Source organism: Miniopterus schreibersii (genome assembly GCF_964146895.1).
Source record: "Miniopterus schreibersii genome assembly, chromosome: 8".
NCBI classification, from domain to species: Eukaryota; Metazoa; Chordata; class Mammalia; order Chiroptera; family Miniopteridae; genus Miniopterus; species Miniopterus schreibersii.
Window position 1 is genome coordinate 10,466,134 of NC_138109.1, and position 15,446 is coordinate 10,481,579.

The 15,446-nt window shown below is 36.8% G+C and overlaps 1 protein-coding gene across 1 annotated transcript in view; it reads left to right on the plus strand.

Annotated features, from left to right (window-relative positions):
* The window catches only part of HP1BP3 (heterochromatin protein 1 binding protein 3), a 29,220-nt gene extending 14,865 nt beyond the window's left edge, over positions 1-14,355 (plus strand). Inside the window, 7 exon segments of the mRNA XM_081144455.1 lie at positions 754-908; positions 4,972-5,062; positions 8,857-9,016; positions 10,812-10,923; positions 11,876-11,916; positions 11,919-12,000; positions 12,597-14,355. Coding sequence (XP_081000581.1) covers positions 754-908; positions 4,972-5,062; positions 8,857-9,016; positions 10,812-10,923; positions 11,876-11,916; positions 11,919-12,000; positions 12,597-12,891 — 936 coding nt within the window. The 3' untranslated portion in view covers positions 12,892-14,355.
* Positions 14,356-15,446: the final 1,091 nt, after the last annotated feature.

A 15,446-nucleotide genomic window follows, 5' to 3' on the forward strand; every position in this document is an offset into this window, starting at 1 on the left:
AAGAATAGATTAGACTAGGCTAGACTAGACTAGAATAGAATAATAGAATAGAGCACATCCAAGCACTCCAACCCCAGAGCCTATGGACTTCACTGCCCTGTTAAATTATGAAATTATCCTACTTTTTGTGAATTACCTTTTAAACCACCAGAGGCAAACAAGCACATTTTTGCTCAATATTATACCCCAAAACTATACCCAGAGCCAGTTTTTCTTCTCTTTTTTTGGTAAATACTCTCCTCCCCAAGATACATAATTTCACTGGAAAGTATACAGTAATAAAATGAAATAAATAAATAAAATGAACTATTTCATCTGTGTTAGTAATTGAAATCGTGAATATTCCTCTATATCTCTGTTTCTACAACTCTGAAAATTTTTGTACTTTTTTCATAAAACTGGCAAACACTTTCAAAATGAACTTTTGTGCAGTGCTTTTTGGTGCTCCATGATCCCTTTTCATTGTTTGTTATTGGAAGCTAAAAATGAATTAAGACCTTTAAGTAAAGTCTGCCATTCTTTTTTATTTATATGCATTTTTAACTCAATCTGAAATGTGTATCTTAAATTGCCACATTATACCACAAGTAACATTATACCACTGTGATATGATTTGTTTGAATATGAAAAGAAGTGATAATTTTGTATTGGTTAGTTGATTTGGCAGCCAACTTAGAAAAGCGTTTGAGTTGAATGTAGAAGCATTTGAACAGAAAGCTGTATATGATGATAATTTTTGATACTGCATTTCAGAACAGGAGCTCTGCAGTGGATCCAGAACCACAAGTAAAATTGGAGGATATCCTCCCACTGGCCTTTACTCGCCTTTGTGAACCTAAAGAAGCTTCCTACAGTCTCATCAGAAAATATGTGTCTCAGTATTACCCTAAACTTCGAGTGGACATCAGGTATGACCTGTTAGCCTAGGCTTTAAAGCATAGGTGTCTGTTATGCCTTTAGCCCCTTTTCAGGAGAAGGGAGGAAGATTAAATATTCAACAAGGATTGCTTTTAGCTGAGCTAGGAATTTTTTTGTGTGTTTAATTTTTTTGTCCCATTATGTGTGTGTGTTTTTTCCATATCTCCATATGTAGTTTCTTTTTGAAACCCAAACTATATGTTAACTGTTATAAGACCCTGATATAGTAACTCTTTTCATGATGTCAGCTGCTAGAATATTCAGGGTTAAACTCTATGTCTTCTCATCAACTCATTTTAAAATTACTTTTTCTAATTTTTTTTTTTATTGTGGTAAAGTACACATAAGTATAAAATTTAACCATCTTAACCATTTTGAAAGGTACAGTGTTTAATGGTATTAAGTGTATTCATAATGTGCTACCATCACCAGCATCCATCTCCAGAATTCTTTTCATCTTGTGAAACTGCAGCTTGGTACCCATTAAAATGGCAGGAACTCCTCATTCTCTCTTTTCCTCCAGACTCTGATAACCACCGTTCTCCTTTCTGTTTCTGATTTTGACTACTCTCTGAGTACCTTATATAAGGGGTATCATACAGTATTTGTCTTTTTGTGACTGGTTTATTTCACTAAGCTTACATAATATCCTCAAGGTTCATTAGAATTTCCTTTTTAGGCTTAATAAATTGCATTGTATGCATAGATTACCTTTGGATTATCTATTCATCTGTCAACAAATACTTGAGTTGCTTCACATTTTAGCTATTGCAAATAATGCCAGTATGAACACTGGTATTCATGTCTCTTTTTGAGACCCTGCTTTCAATTATTTTGTGTATATACCTAGAAGTGGAACGGCTGGATCGTATAAGCAATTGTATTTTTTTAATTTTTTGAGGAACTCTATACTGTTTTGTGCAGTGCATATGGGTTTTAATTTCTCTATATCCTCACCAACACTTGCTACTTTGTTTTTCTTATAGTAGCCTTCCTAATGGCATGAGTTAGTTGGTACTCATATTTTATTTATATTTAAGACTGAGAACATGAAAGAACTAAGGTTTCTGTAATACTCTTCATAGAAATAGCATAATATCCTCATCATTTAAACATACATAAAGTTTTGAGAATTTTGATAGTAATATTTTATTTATAAAAATTGCCACTTAAAAAACATCTAGACTGATCATTTAGATTGTCACATATGCTTATTTGTGGATTCATGCAGACATACTAATTTGTTTAAATTTGTAATCCACAGAGTTTGTGTTTTGAGTGTTTGTGTTTTGAGTCTGTGTGAGATCTTTGTTATAGTGACTTTTGGAAAATTGTATTTAATTCAGTGTCCTTCCTACTAATGTATGTTCTGCTATAGTTTAGTAACAGTATTTACTTCTATTACTGAGGCATACAGTCAGAATTGCTGAGGTTTCAGCCCAGAAGCCACATATTCAGAAGAACACTTAGTGGTTTTCAGAGTTCCCAATTAAAGTGCTAGCGAACTAGTGCAAAAGAAAAGAAAACCCTAGAAGCAGAACATTTGTAGTTATTGTCCTGATGTTGTTATGTTTCTTGTACCCTGACCATGGCCCACAGATATAACTGTGGGTCAGAAGTGCATTTTATGGCACATTTAAAGGAACCACATTGGCTTTTATCTTTCTTCTCTCTCTCTCTCGTGACAGGAGACTGTACCCTCCCCTATGTCCCTTTGTTACAGTACTACTCTGCTTGCATAAGACAGGTTGTTGATAGTGTAACTTTGTTCCATGTCTAGTCTTTGGGAACATTTCTTGTGGTCATCTTGTGTTGAAACAAAATTTGCCTGATGGTAGATGTGTTGTCAACCCAAAGATGCTAATGAACCTGAACACCTTTTCCTTCAACATTACAGGAAACATTTTCCCCCTTCTGTGATTTTTCTTTGCCTCTGGCTGTAGTGGAGTCCTGTTGTCATACATATATTTCATATGAAATTTAGCCATAAACTTGGCCAAACAAAAGAACAAGAAAAATAGCAGCTTTAAAGTATGAGTTATCTGTACTTGCTCTCTGTAATTTCTCCTCCTATTTTCACTTGAACTCACTTTTGTCTCACTTTATTTTAACCTCACCATTTTACCTGAATTACTTCTTCCCGTCAGTGTTGCCAGTGCCTTCCATGTTGCAAATTTCCATCATTTGGTGGTTAACTTATTTGCTGGTTGTTCTCTCATTGGCATTTGACACAATCGGTGACTGCCACCTGCTTGAACACTCCACTTGCCTTTCAGAACATTGCACCTTCCTGATTTTCCTCTAACTGCGCTACCCATTCTTTCTCAGTCTCCTAAGGATTGCTAATGTCCCATCTTCTGACTCCTTAATATAAGAATGCCCCTGGGTTAGACCTTAGGCCTCTAGTCTTTTCTGTCCACATTCACTTGGTAATTCTTTCCACTCTCAATGCTTTAAAACCACCTATACACTACTAACTTACAGATTTACAAATCTAGCTCATACCTCCCTTCTAACTCCACTTATATATACAGATGCCTATTTGACATCACCACTGGTATGTCTAACTTGACTTGTCCAAAACTGAACTCTTGATTCCCCCCCCTCCAAAAAACAGCTCTGCACCTTCCATATCACCTCCATCTCACTTAATGGCAACATCATTTTATGTCTTTAAAATCTACCCATAAATAGACCTCATTATCTCCACTATTACCACGCTCCCAAGCCACAATTGTCTCTCACCTGTAGCAGAGTAGTAACCGCTTAACTGCTTCTCTCATGCTCCATCCCCTTCAGTCTGTTCTTAACAAAGTAGAGAGAGAGAGACTTTTTTAAAAATTTAAGTTAGCCCAGTTGGACGTGGCGCAGCGGTTGAGCATCGACCTAGGATCCAGGAGATCGCGGTTCCATTCCCGGTCAGGGCACATGCCCGGGTTGCAGGCTCGATCCCCGGCAGGGGGGTGGGGTGGGGGGGGGTGCAGGAGGCAGCCGATCAATGACTCATCATTGATGTTTCTATCTCTCTCTCTCCCTCTTCCTCTCCCTTCCTCTCTCTGAAGTCAATAAAGATATACTTTAAAAAAAAAAATTTTTAAGTTAGATCATATAATCTTGCTGCTCAAACCTTCCAGTGGCTTTCCCTCACAGAGGGAAAAGCCAGAGTCTTTAGAATAGCCTACAAGGCACTACAATTCCATTGACTCTCTGACCGAATCTCCTACTACTACTCTTCCCTCCCTAGCTGGCCTCAGAGTCTTGCTGTTCCTGTTCCCTTTGCCTGGATGGCTTTCCCCTGTAATCCACTTTGCTCACTCCTTATCACCACAGGCCTACTTCAACGCTTTGGTCTTCTGTTATTTTTATTATTTTTATTCTTATGTTTTTAATTTTACTCAGTTTCTTCTTGCCTGCCATTTGGTTTTGATAACCTAGTTTGTTCGTTTGTTTTTTAATGACAAGCTTCTTAAGACAGAGATACTATGTTAAAAACAACCTATTTTCTTTCTCAGGAAGTTGTATTTTATTAGGCTTTTAGATACTGGTTTGTAGAAAGTGACTCAGTTGTTTTTTGTTAATGCGTATATATACTTTCTTAAAACCATCTAGGAGCCTGCTGGTGTGGCTCAGCAGTTGAACATTGACCTATGATCCAAGAGATGGCAGTTCAGTTCCCAGTCAGGGCACATGCCTGGGGGTTGCGGAGACTCGATGCCCAGTGGGGGGCGTTCAGGAGCCATCTGATCAATGGCTCTCTCATCATTGATGTTTCTATCTCCCACTCCCTTCCTGTCTCCGAAGTCAGTAAAGACATATTTTTTAAAAAGGTTGTTAGAGTGCCTTGACATTTTGGAAAGTGGTCTGTATGTGTAGGGAATGACTTAGTGTCCTTGCTTGAAAAAAAAAAATGCTACTTATTAAGGGTGCTAGTCATTTATTATTGTCCATTTTAACAAGGTACTACATAGTTCAAGGAATAAGTCCTGGATCTATTTCTTCAAATCTTTCCTTCATCGATATATTTATCACTTTTTTTTTCTTTTCTCTCTGCAGGCCACAGCTGTTGAAGAATGCTCTGCAAAGAGCAGTAGAGAGAGGCCAGTTAGAACAAATAACTGGTAAAGGTGCTTCTGGAACATTCCAGGTTAGAGTCCAAAAAGGCTTGCTTGTAGCAAAATGGTTCTCAAAAGTTTTGGTTTTAGGGCCTTCTTATTCTCTAAATTTATTGAGGACCCCAAGAGCTTTTGTTTATGTGGGTTATACCTATCAATATTTGTATTGAAAGTTTGAACTGAAGAAAATTTTAGTTCTGGCTGATGTGGCTCAGTTGGTTAGGCATTGTCCCGTGCACCAAAAGGTTGCTGGTTCGATTCCTGGTCAGGGCACATAACCTGGGTTGCAGGCTCCATCCCTCGTTGGGGGCGTGCAGGGGGCAGCCTATTGATGTTTCTCTCCCCCACCCACCCCCCTCTTTCTAAAAATGACTATCTTTTTTTTAAAAAAAGGAAAATGAAATGTTAAACATTTAATTCATTTTTTTGAAAATAAACCCATTGCACTTTAGCATAACATTTTTATGAAAAATCACTTTTTTTTAATAAAATGAAAAGAGGGGCACTACTATATTTTTGCAAAAGTCTTTAATGTCTAACTTAATAGAAGATAGCTGATACTTGTTTTCAGTATATTTTGATATTTTGAGTTATATCTATGAAGAAAATCCAACTCACAGAAATAGTTTTTAAAGGAGGAAGTATTTTAAGATAATTTTCAAATAGTTATGGATATTGTTCTTTGATACTATACCCAAACTCAACAAATTTTTAATAGCTTTATTGAGTTATTCTGTACATACCATAAGATAAACTCATTTTAACTTAAAATTTATAATACAGTCATTTTTAGTAACTTTATAGAGTTTACAGCCATCAGTCCAATTTTAGAACAATTGCATCACTCAAAAAAGATCCTTGTGCCCATTTGCAGTCACTCCCCATTCCCACCTCAGCCAACCTACTAATCTACTTTCTCTTGTTACAGGTTTTCCTTTTTACACATTTCATATAGATAGAATTATACAATGTGTGGTCTTTTGTGACTGGCTTCTTTTACTTAGCATACAGTTTTTTAGTTACATTCATGTTGCAACATGAAGCAGTACTTTTATTCCTTTTTATTGCCAAATAGTATTCCCATATATGGATCTAACGCATTTTGTTTATCCATTCATGAGTTGATAGACGTTTGGGTTACTTCTACTTTTTAGTTGTTATGATTAATGTTAACTATTTACATTAATTTACGTTCAAGTCTTTATGTTTTGATATATGTTTTTATTTCACTTGGGTATATAACTAGGAGTGTGGACTTGGTGGACTATATAGTAAATTTATGTTTTAAGAAACTGCTAAAGTGGCTGCATCATTTTACCGTCTCACCAGCAATGTATAAGGGTTCCAGTTTCTCCATATCTTTGCAAACAATAGTTATTGTTTCATTCGTTATAGCCATACTAGTGGTTACATCATGTCACCTCGTTGTGGTTTTGGTTGGCATTTTCCTGATGGGTACTGATGTTGACCATCTTTTCGTGTGCTTAATGTGCGTTTGTTTATCTTTGGTAAAATGTCTATTCAGGTCCTTTGCCTATTTTTAAAATTGGGTTATTCGTCTTATTGAATTAGAAGTTATATAACTAGATACAACTTCCTCATCAGATATATGATTTGCAAAATATTTTCTCCTAGTCTGTGGCCTGTACTTTTTCACTTAAAGTGCAAAAGTATTGAATTTTTTTTAATACATATATTTTTAATTGACTTTATAGTTTTCAGTGTACAGGTTTTATATTTCTTCTGTTAAATTTTTTCCTAAATATTTCCATGCTATTGTGAGTGAAATTTTCTTCCAGTTCTTTTTCAAATTGTTTATTGGTAGCCTATAGAAATACAGTTCATTTATCGATTGATCTTGTGACTTGCAACCTTGCTGAACTCATTTACTAGTTGAGGTAGTTTTTTTGTGAGTTCTTTAGGACTCTGGATTCCTAGGATTTTCCTGCATATAAAGGATTATGTCATCTGCAAATAAAGACCATTTTACTACCTCCTTTTCAATCTGGATTTTTTGTTTGTTTTTTTCTTTCCTGATTGTGCTAGATAGAAACCCCAGCACAGTGATGAGAGCAGACATTCTTGTCTATTCAGTCTTTCACTATTAAGTTAGCTGTAGGGTTTTCATATATGCCTATTATCAGGTTGAGAAAGTTCCCTTCTATTACTAGTTTGTTGGAGTTTTTATTATGAATGGCTGTTGTATTTGTCAAATACTTTTTCTGTGTTTCTTGAGATGGTCGTGTGGTTTGTTCCCTATTCTGTTAATATGGTGTATTACATTAATTGATTTTGTGGCAATTCCTTAAAGGTTAGTTGTCATGTGGAATCTGAAACCATATTAGTGAACTTCTTGTGCTCTGTTATCTTAAAATCCTTTGGTCTGTCTTGAACTTTAAATGGATCTTTTAACCACGCATAATTTTGTAACAGTCATTTGGAAAATAGTGAACTATGCACTGAATTATGCAGATTTTTTAAATGTTGACACATTTCATCAATAACAAAAATCATGTTCATTAATATTACCCACTGATCTCACCAGAACAGTATTAAGTACTAGGAAGTTAATCAAGCTCACGGTGGTAGATACAAGTTTTCCCAATTGGCTGCCTCCTACATGTTCCCAACTGGGCATCTGCCTGCAGCCTGGGCATGTGCCCTGACCAGGAATTGAACTGTGACCTCCTGGTTCATAGGTCGATGCTCAACCACTGAGCCTTGCCAGCCAGGCTTACTTTTTTGTTTTCAAGAAAATGTCTACCGGATACCTAAGTCTAGAAATCCATAGTTTGTCTGTTTGTTGTTCCTTCAAGTAAAAAGAGTATTCCATGAAAAATACAGCTAGTTCAGCTCACAACTCAGATAATCACAGATGTTTTTTCCTTGAGACAACTATCATATATAGACAGCTGACATGCTTTATGTGTTCTTCCTCATTTCATCCCATAAAATACCAGAAAGACATGCATTGGGGTTTAGATTTAATAAAGTAATTTGTACTACTTCTTCAAGGGCATTCTTAAGTGAAACTGGCTATTTTTTTTTAACCACAAGTATGTAGCCATAAAGAATAAAATAACTACTATGTAGTTTTTGTGCCTCTGCCTTGATTTGTGGTAAGGTTGCAGCAGTTTTACCTAGCAGCTTTTCCACTGTCTGCAAATGTCACCACAGTGAAAAAGGCAAATCACATCTTAGTATTATTATGAAATAGTTTTTACTTTGTGTATCCTTTGAAAGGATCTCAGGAACCCCATGGGGTATATGTACCACTCCTTGAGAATCACTATTGTGAACCATACTAGAGTTTGTCCTTTTACCCCAAATTTTTGCTTATTGGTACTCACCTTTGTTCCCCAGCCTTTTGTCCTTGAACTATCCTATGTAATTTCCTATTGCGTGATCGTACTTTTCTTTTGTTATTTTCATATAGGATTAAAAAAGGCTATTTGTTATTTTTACAACTACTACAATTTTCAGATTCAGAAAAAGGAAGTATTTTCAAATAAAGGCATCCTAATTTGGGGAGGGGCTAACAAGTTACCTACTTATTGGGGTAGAGCTGTCCCTCTCTTTGGGTTAGGTTAGCCATTGCTATTTTAGGTTGGATGGAAGGAGAAAATCTTCATAGGAGGGTTGGGACTCCTCAGTTAGATTGCATACCTGATAAATGGGAAGAGAAAGTCCCTAACCTGACAATTTATTGTAAAACATATCTGTGCTAATGCAGGAACTCCGACCCACCTGGTGCAGAGGAGTCTTGTCTTGACCTGCTTTGGGAGAGTGTTGTCTTGATGCTTTTCTCTTCCTCCTTGGAAAACAGCTGAAGAAATCAGGGGAGAAACCCCTGCTTGGTGGAAGCCTGATGGAATATGCAATCTTGTCTGCCATTGCTGCCATGAATGAGCCGAAGACCTGCTCCACCACTGCTCTGAAGAAGTATGTCCTGGAGAACCACCCAGGGACCAATTCTAACTATCAAAGTAAGGCACGCAGTTGTATACATTTTACCCGGATTAGAGCTGTTGTGAAAAATCCCTAGAGATCATGCTACTAATGACAAAGCATTTAACTACTGACTGAAAACCAAGAGGGAACAACAACTTTACAAATCTGATTTATTTCTAAAAAGAAAAACAGACATAATCAAGGCTTATCCTTAATTTACAATGTCTACTAAAGATCAGAATTTGATTGTACTTTGCTGTGTAGATTTTTCTGATATTTTTATTGTAATTTAGGTACATCTCTAGGTTCAGAACACCTCTCAAGTTTACTGTCTTCTTGCTTATTTGTGAATGTTTACCAGAACATCTAATTTCACCTTGATACCAAACCAGTATTTTAAAAGACTTGCTACTTAGTTTCTTTCTTTTTTTTTCTTTTAATCCTCACCCGAGGATATGTTTATTAATTTTAGAGAGAGAGGAAGAAGAGAGAGAGTGAAACATCGATATGAGAAAGAAACATTGATCCGTTGCCTCCCACATGCACCCCGACCGGGCATTGAACCCACAGTCTAGGTATGTGCCCTGACTGAGAATCGAAATGATAGCCTTTTGGTGTATGGACAATGCTCCAACCCCGCCAGGGCTCCTTGGGTTATTTCACATTGACGTAAGCCCTGTAACAGAAAGTACTTTTTTGGTAATGTATATTTACCTATCAGGTGGTGATTTGAGATGAGAACCCTTCTCTTAGCAGCGTTACCATGGACAGATTAGTGAGACTGTGCATTTTCTTGGTGAACTACTAGAATGGGCTCACCGGTATAGGGTAAAGGATATGGAAGTTAAGTAACAGAAAATGCAAGTTAGGATATATTGTTTTAAATAAAAAGGTAATTTCGAAGTCAATACTGACTTTTAACAAATATGCAATATGTATATTTTAACATTATGAAGAAATGCTTTCTGATTGTTGTGTACTCTGAAAACTGGTGTTTTTTTAATAAACTTTCCTTCCTTAAGATACATAATGTGTTTAATTGTGCAGTTGACCCTTAAAGACTATTTCACGATTTTCTCTTTTGGCCGTGGTAGAAGGTAAAATTGGTTATTAACCTTTTCAGTTTCACTTATATTGCTATTTTTTAGACACTGAATCACTATAAAGTATATTTTTTATGTGTTTTTGTATGAAAGGTGAGAATTAGTGAGGCCTTTTGGAGCCTTGGTGTTGTGCTGGTACTCTTTGCTGATTTGTGAGAAATTGGTTCTGTTTTTCTTTATGGATAGTGTTCTAGATGATTATCTATTCTTACAGGTACTCAATAGATGTTTCAACAAGTGGAAATAGTGAGAAATTTAGTCTTCATTCAGCTATTAACCATATACAGGGGGTGGGCAAAAGGGTTGTAAACAAAAAGTTTACAGTTGTGAGTATACAAAACAGATTTTGTGTTATTATTTATTAATTATTGCATTATTTTCCATACGAACAACTGTAAACCTACCTTTACACACCCCTGTATGTGCAACTATGGGCAAGTCACTAACCACTCTAGGCTTCTCTTTACCTTTTTCTGAAATGAGGAATTTGACTCAGTGGTCTCTCAAATCTTTTGCCGTTAAAATTTTACTCTTGCCAAATGTATGGGCCTTAATAATTATTTAGTGAATTAGTTAATCCCTTTGACTGTAACGGATTCACTTAGAACTTGTCAATTACTGTATATGATGGGACATTAAGTTGATGTATAAATGATTGTGGTTGAGAGAATTACCAAATTTGAATAACTAAATAACTTTCTCCATTTTTAATTTTTTTTTTTTTCAGTGCATTTGCTGAAGAAAACCCTGCAGAAATGCGAAAAGAACGGGTGGATGGAACAGATCTCTGGTAAAGGATTCAGTGGCACCTTCCAGCTCTGTTTTCCCTATTATCCCAGGTAAACAAACAGCCCATAATATGAAGTATTGGTCATTGTAAACTTAAAATCTATTCTAGGTTACAGACATGGCTTAATTTATTTGACCACTATTACACTGAACTGGATATACTTGAAAATAAAGACTACTTAAGGTAGTATTGTTTTAGAGCAAAAGTTTTTCACGTAAGAACAGGAATTTTGGCTATCCTGCTAGAATTTATTGTTAGCCAGATGTTCCTGAAATCAAGTATTGAATTCTTTGAGATCCTTGGCCAGTCATTTTGATGTTTATTGCTGCTTGAATAATCGATAACAACAGGAAGATTATTAGAGGGTTATGTATATGTTTTAATTGTACCACACCAATTAGGGAGAGCATTGGCTGCTTCCAAGAATCCTAATCTGCCTTCTTCATACTGTAGAGACAGGGACATTTACTTGAAAACCTGTCTTACACAAATACCTTGTTTATTCATTGAGCATCTCCTATGGGCAAGCATTGTTCTATGCACCCGTGCTATATAGCCTCATACTTCCATTTCTAGTATGGTGTCATGAGGTGTGCCGCTAAAGCCCTATTTAGCAGGAGTAAGTGTAGCTTTCTTGTTCTTTGTGTGCAGGCATAAGTGTTCCAGGTTGAATACATGTTATTTGAAATTTTTGACTATTTAACTTTAATTCTTAAAGACATACACATTAAATGTTATAAATAAATGGTTAAGAATCAACTTTATTAAATAGAAGGAGGAAGGGAAGGAGGCACGGCTGGGACTTTATAGATTTGTCATGACTTTGTGTGTATATTCAAAATAGGTTCAGTTGTAACTTGATATTTGTAACCTGACTTGACATCGTTGGGGAAGCTTGGAGGAAATGGGGAATATTCTGGGAATATACATCTAGGTTCACATCATTTTCCTTGCCCTCTGTAGGACTCCTCTTTCACTTAATCTTTTTCTTTTTTCCATAGCCCGGGAGTTCTATTTCCAAAGAAAGAGCCAGATGATTCTCAAGAGAAGATGAAGATGAAGATGAAGATGAAGAGAATGACTCATCAGAAGAAGACTCTGAGGATGAAGAGCCTCCACCTAAGAGGTGTGGATGTGTGCAAAGCCTCCAACTCAGGAGCCTTGACGTTCTCTGTGTAACACTGAACTTGTTTTCTTGAAAATTCAGAGACTCCAAGCTTAAGAAATGAAACATGAATATGTCATTTACTTTTTGATCAAGCCTTAAATACATCCATAGTTTGGTTATTCAAAGAAAAATAATTTATTTTCTTAGGAAAAACATTATAAAATTTTGTGTAGATTTCCATGAATTGAATTTTATATAATTTTAGTAAAAGCCTTTAGTTTAAAAAAGTAATAAATTACATTTCTATTCTTTTTTTTTAATCCTCACCAAAGGATATGTTTATTGATTTGGGGGTAGGGGAGAGAAACACCAATGTGAGACAGAAACATCAATTGGTTGCCTCCTGTACATGCCCTGATGGGATTGAACCTGCAACCTTTTAGTGTATGGGAGGATGCTCCAACCAGTGGAGCCACCCAGCCAGGGCTACATTTCTATTCGTAACATAGGCGACTTCTACATAATATCTCTTCTTTTTTGGTAAAGTATCTGATCATCCTGGCAAAGTGAATCTCTCAGCTGGTAAGTGACTGCCTTTGCTCTTTGGTTTGCAGGTTGCAGAAGAAAACCCCAGCCAAGTCATCAGGAAAGGCTGCACCCATGAAGCAGAGAGGATCCAAGCCTGTGCCTAAAGTCCCAGCTGCTCAGCGAGGGAAAGCAAGGCCCCTGCCCAAGAAAGCTGCTCCCAAGGCCAAAACTCCTGCCAAGAAAGCCAGACCCTCACCCTCAGTCATCAAGAAACCCAGTGGTGGCTCTTCAAAGAAGCCTGCGGCCAGTGTGAGAAAGGAAGTGAAATTGCCTGGCAAGGGCAAATCCACCATGAAGAAATCTTTCAAAGCAAAAAAGTAAATTTTATAGGAAAAAAGGGTATTGTGATGAAATTTAAAATCTTATTTTCTAAGGTCAGTGTGCATTTGTTTTAGTTTTGATGCTATTAAAATTAATTTGTTTTTTCTGAACTTGTGAGGAGGGACTATAAACAAACCAGCTTGGGTATTTGTTAGCTTTAGGCGCTGTCCTTGGTGCCTGTCCCTTCCCTCAGTCACTTTAATTTCGGGGGTAATTCTGAACTTTCCTAAACTGTATAATCTATACTTGTCCTTTTTTCTCCCTTCACCCAGCCCTCGCATTTTCTTTCTTTTATTGTCAGCTTGGCTTTTCTTATCCCTTCCAGTTTATCTAAACAGTTGCAAAGATTTTTATATTTGTAGAAGGCATCAAGAACAGAACGCTGGTCAGGTGCTGAAGTAAAAACGAGGCAGAACAGCACTGACTGAACTGTAAAGCCTCCTACCTGGAGACTCCAGTTACAGCTATAATAATTAATCTTATTTATAAAACCACTCCACTAGCCCTTTCTCTCTAACTGTAAACACAGAGACGTCTTAGCTTTGGGAATAAGCCAAACACATTATGATCTCGTTAGATTCTGAAGACACATGGCTCCTTGGGCCACTTTTCACATTCATTTCCAAGTGTCTTTCACTGGCCCCGGGCATTGCATTCCCTTAACAGCAAGCACAAGTTCTCTCCACCGCTTGGTTTTTGACTGAAGGGGAAATATAAGAATACGTTAAATTTGTGGTTTCTGGTGTCACCTGTGTTAGCAAAAATCAAAACATAAAATCTTGATCAAATGTTTGAATATATTTTTTAATATTTGGAGCATGAATTCTCACTTCTTGTTTGCCTCTTTTATAAGGAAATGTTGGAGAGTTACATTGTTGCTAATGTAGAAATGTTAAGTGGAAAAAAACAATTTGCAAAAATAAACTAGATTCCAGGTTGATCTGTGGGTTCTTTTCCCCTCCTTTTTTTCCACAGCACTTTCAATATCAAGCAAGTGGCTTCCGTTTTGAGATGGTTTTTTAAAAAAAATTAAATGAAGCCCAACTACGTAACCTCTTACTTGTATTTGTTTAGTATTGTGAAGTTGTGTTAAATAGTACTGGCTTTCTACTTGATAAACATGGGTTTCGGTTATCATTTACCCTCCCTGTGGCACTTGACATTTTAATTGTCTTAAACTCTTCGGTGTACGTCTTCTGGCCCCTAAGTGCTGCCAGAAGCAAAGGTGTGTGTTTTATCCATTCCACTGGCATTGTCTCCTGGGATCCCGTCTGCAGCCTGAAGCGTGGCTGGGAAACGGACTTGAGAAGGTTGGCTTGAATTGGATTCATAATTATGTGTGATCCCATCATGAGTTCATTGGAATTTGTGTTGCATGTAAGGCAATCTTTCCTGTTGTAAATCTTCCTTTTTTTATGTACATATATTTTGAAAAATATGAATAAACATGAAATTTTAAAAGGTGCTGAACTGTAACTTATATTTAAAAGTTTCTAGTATAATCTCTGAAGTAGCTAAGTTTTACACTCACTTTGAATCTTTTCTACTCCTTGTAATAGCAGCCACCCGTTCCTTATTTATATTTTAAAAATATTTTTGTATTGATTTTAGAGAGGGAGAGAGAGAAAAACATCAATCATCTGCCTCCTGTACGCACCCCAACCAGGAATCGAACCAGCAACCTTTTGGAGCATGAGTTGACGCCCAACTGAGCCACACTGGCCAGGGCCATCCATTTCCTTTTTAAATACAAGCTCTAGTTTATGTGCTTTTTAATTCTTATGTAGATGGTAAGTGATTTTTCTAGATACATTTAACTTCATTAATAAGAGGTTTAAAACATCACTGTCCTTTATTAAGATCCTCGTTTTTAATATAGATTTCCAGTTTTTCATGCTTAATGTTCAGATAGGTCTTTGGACTAGTAAAAAAAAATACACGCTGAGACCGAATTCTAGAAAGTAATCCTAATTTCTGTTATGCTGTTTGGCACGTGATAATTCTAATTGTATGGGTGTTAGGTACCTATGCCAAGAATTCTCTACTCTTTTGGAATCAAAATAAGATTTTGGTTGGTTTCTCTGTTTTATGTTACTTTTAAAAAGATGTCCTGAACAGTTACCTGGTGACTACATTGTTCATCAGATGCGCCAGTGTAGAGTGAGAACTTTGGATTATTTAAGATCCCTTCCAACTCTGGCATTCCATTAACTTCACGAAGTTCAGGTAAGGACAAAATCATCCTTGCTTCAGCATAATGTAAAGGGAAGGGACAAGAAGGCCATTGCACTCTCCAGTGAAAATAGCCAGTTGTCAGAGATGTGCACCTTAGGCCAGTGTGGCTCAGTGGTTGAACATCAACCTATGATCCAGGAGATCATGGTTCAGTTCCCGGTCAGGGCACATGCCTGGGTTGCGGGCTCCATCCCCAGTGAGGGGCGTGCAGGAGCCGACAATGACATCATTGGTGTTTCTCTTTCCCTCTCCCTTTCTCTCAAAAAAAATGCGTCCCTTACACTGAGGTAAAGAAATGTTTGGGTTTTTCCCTCCTCCAT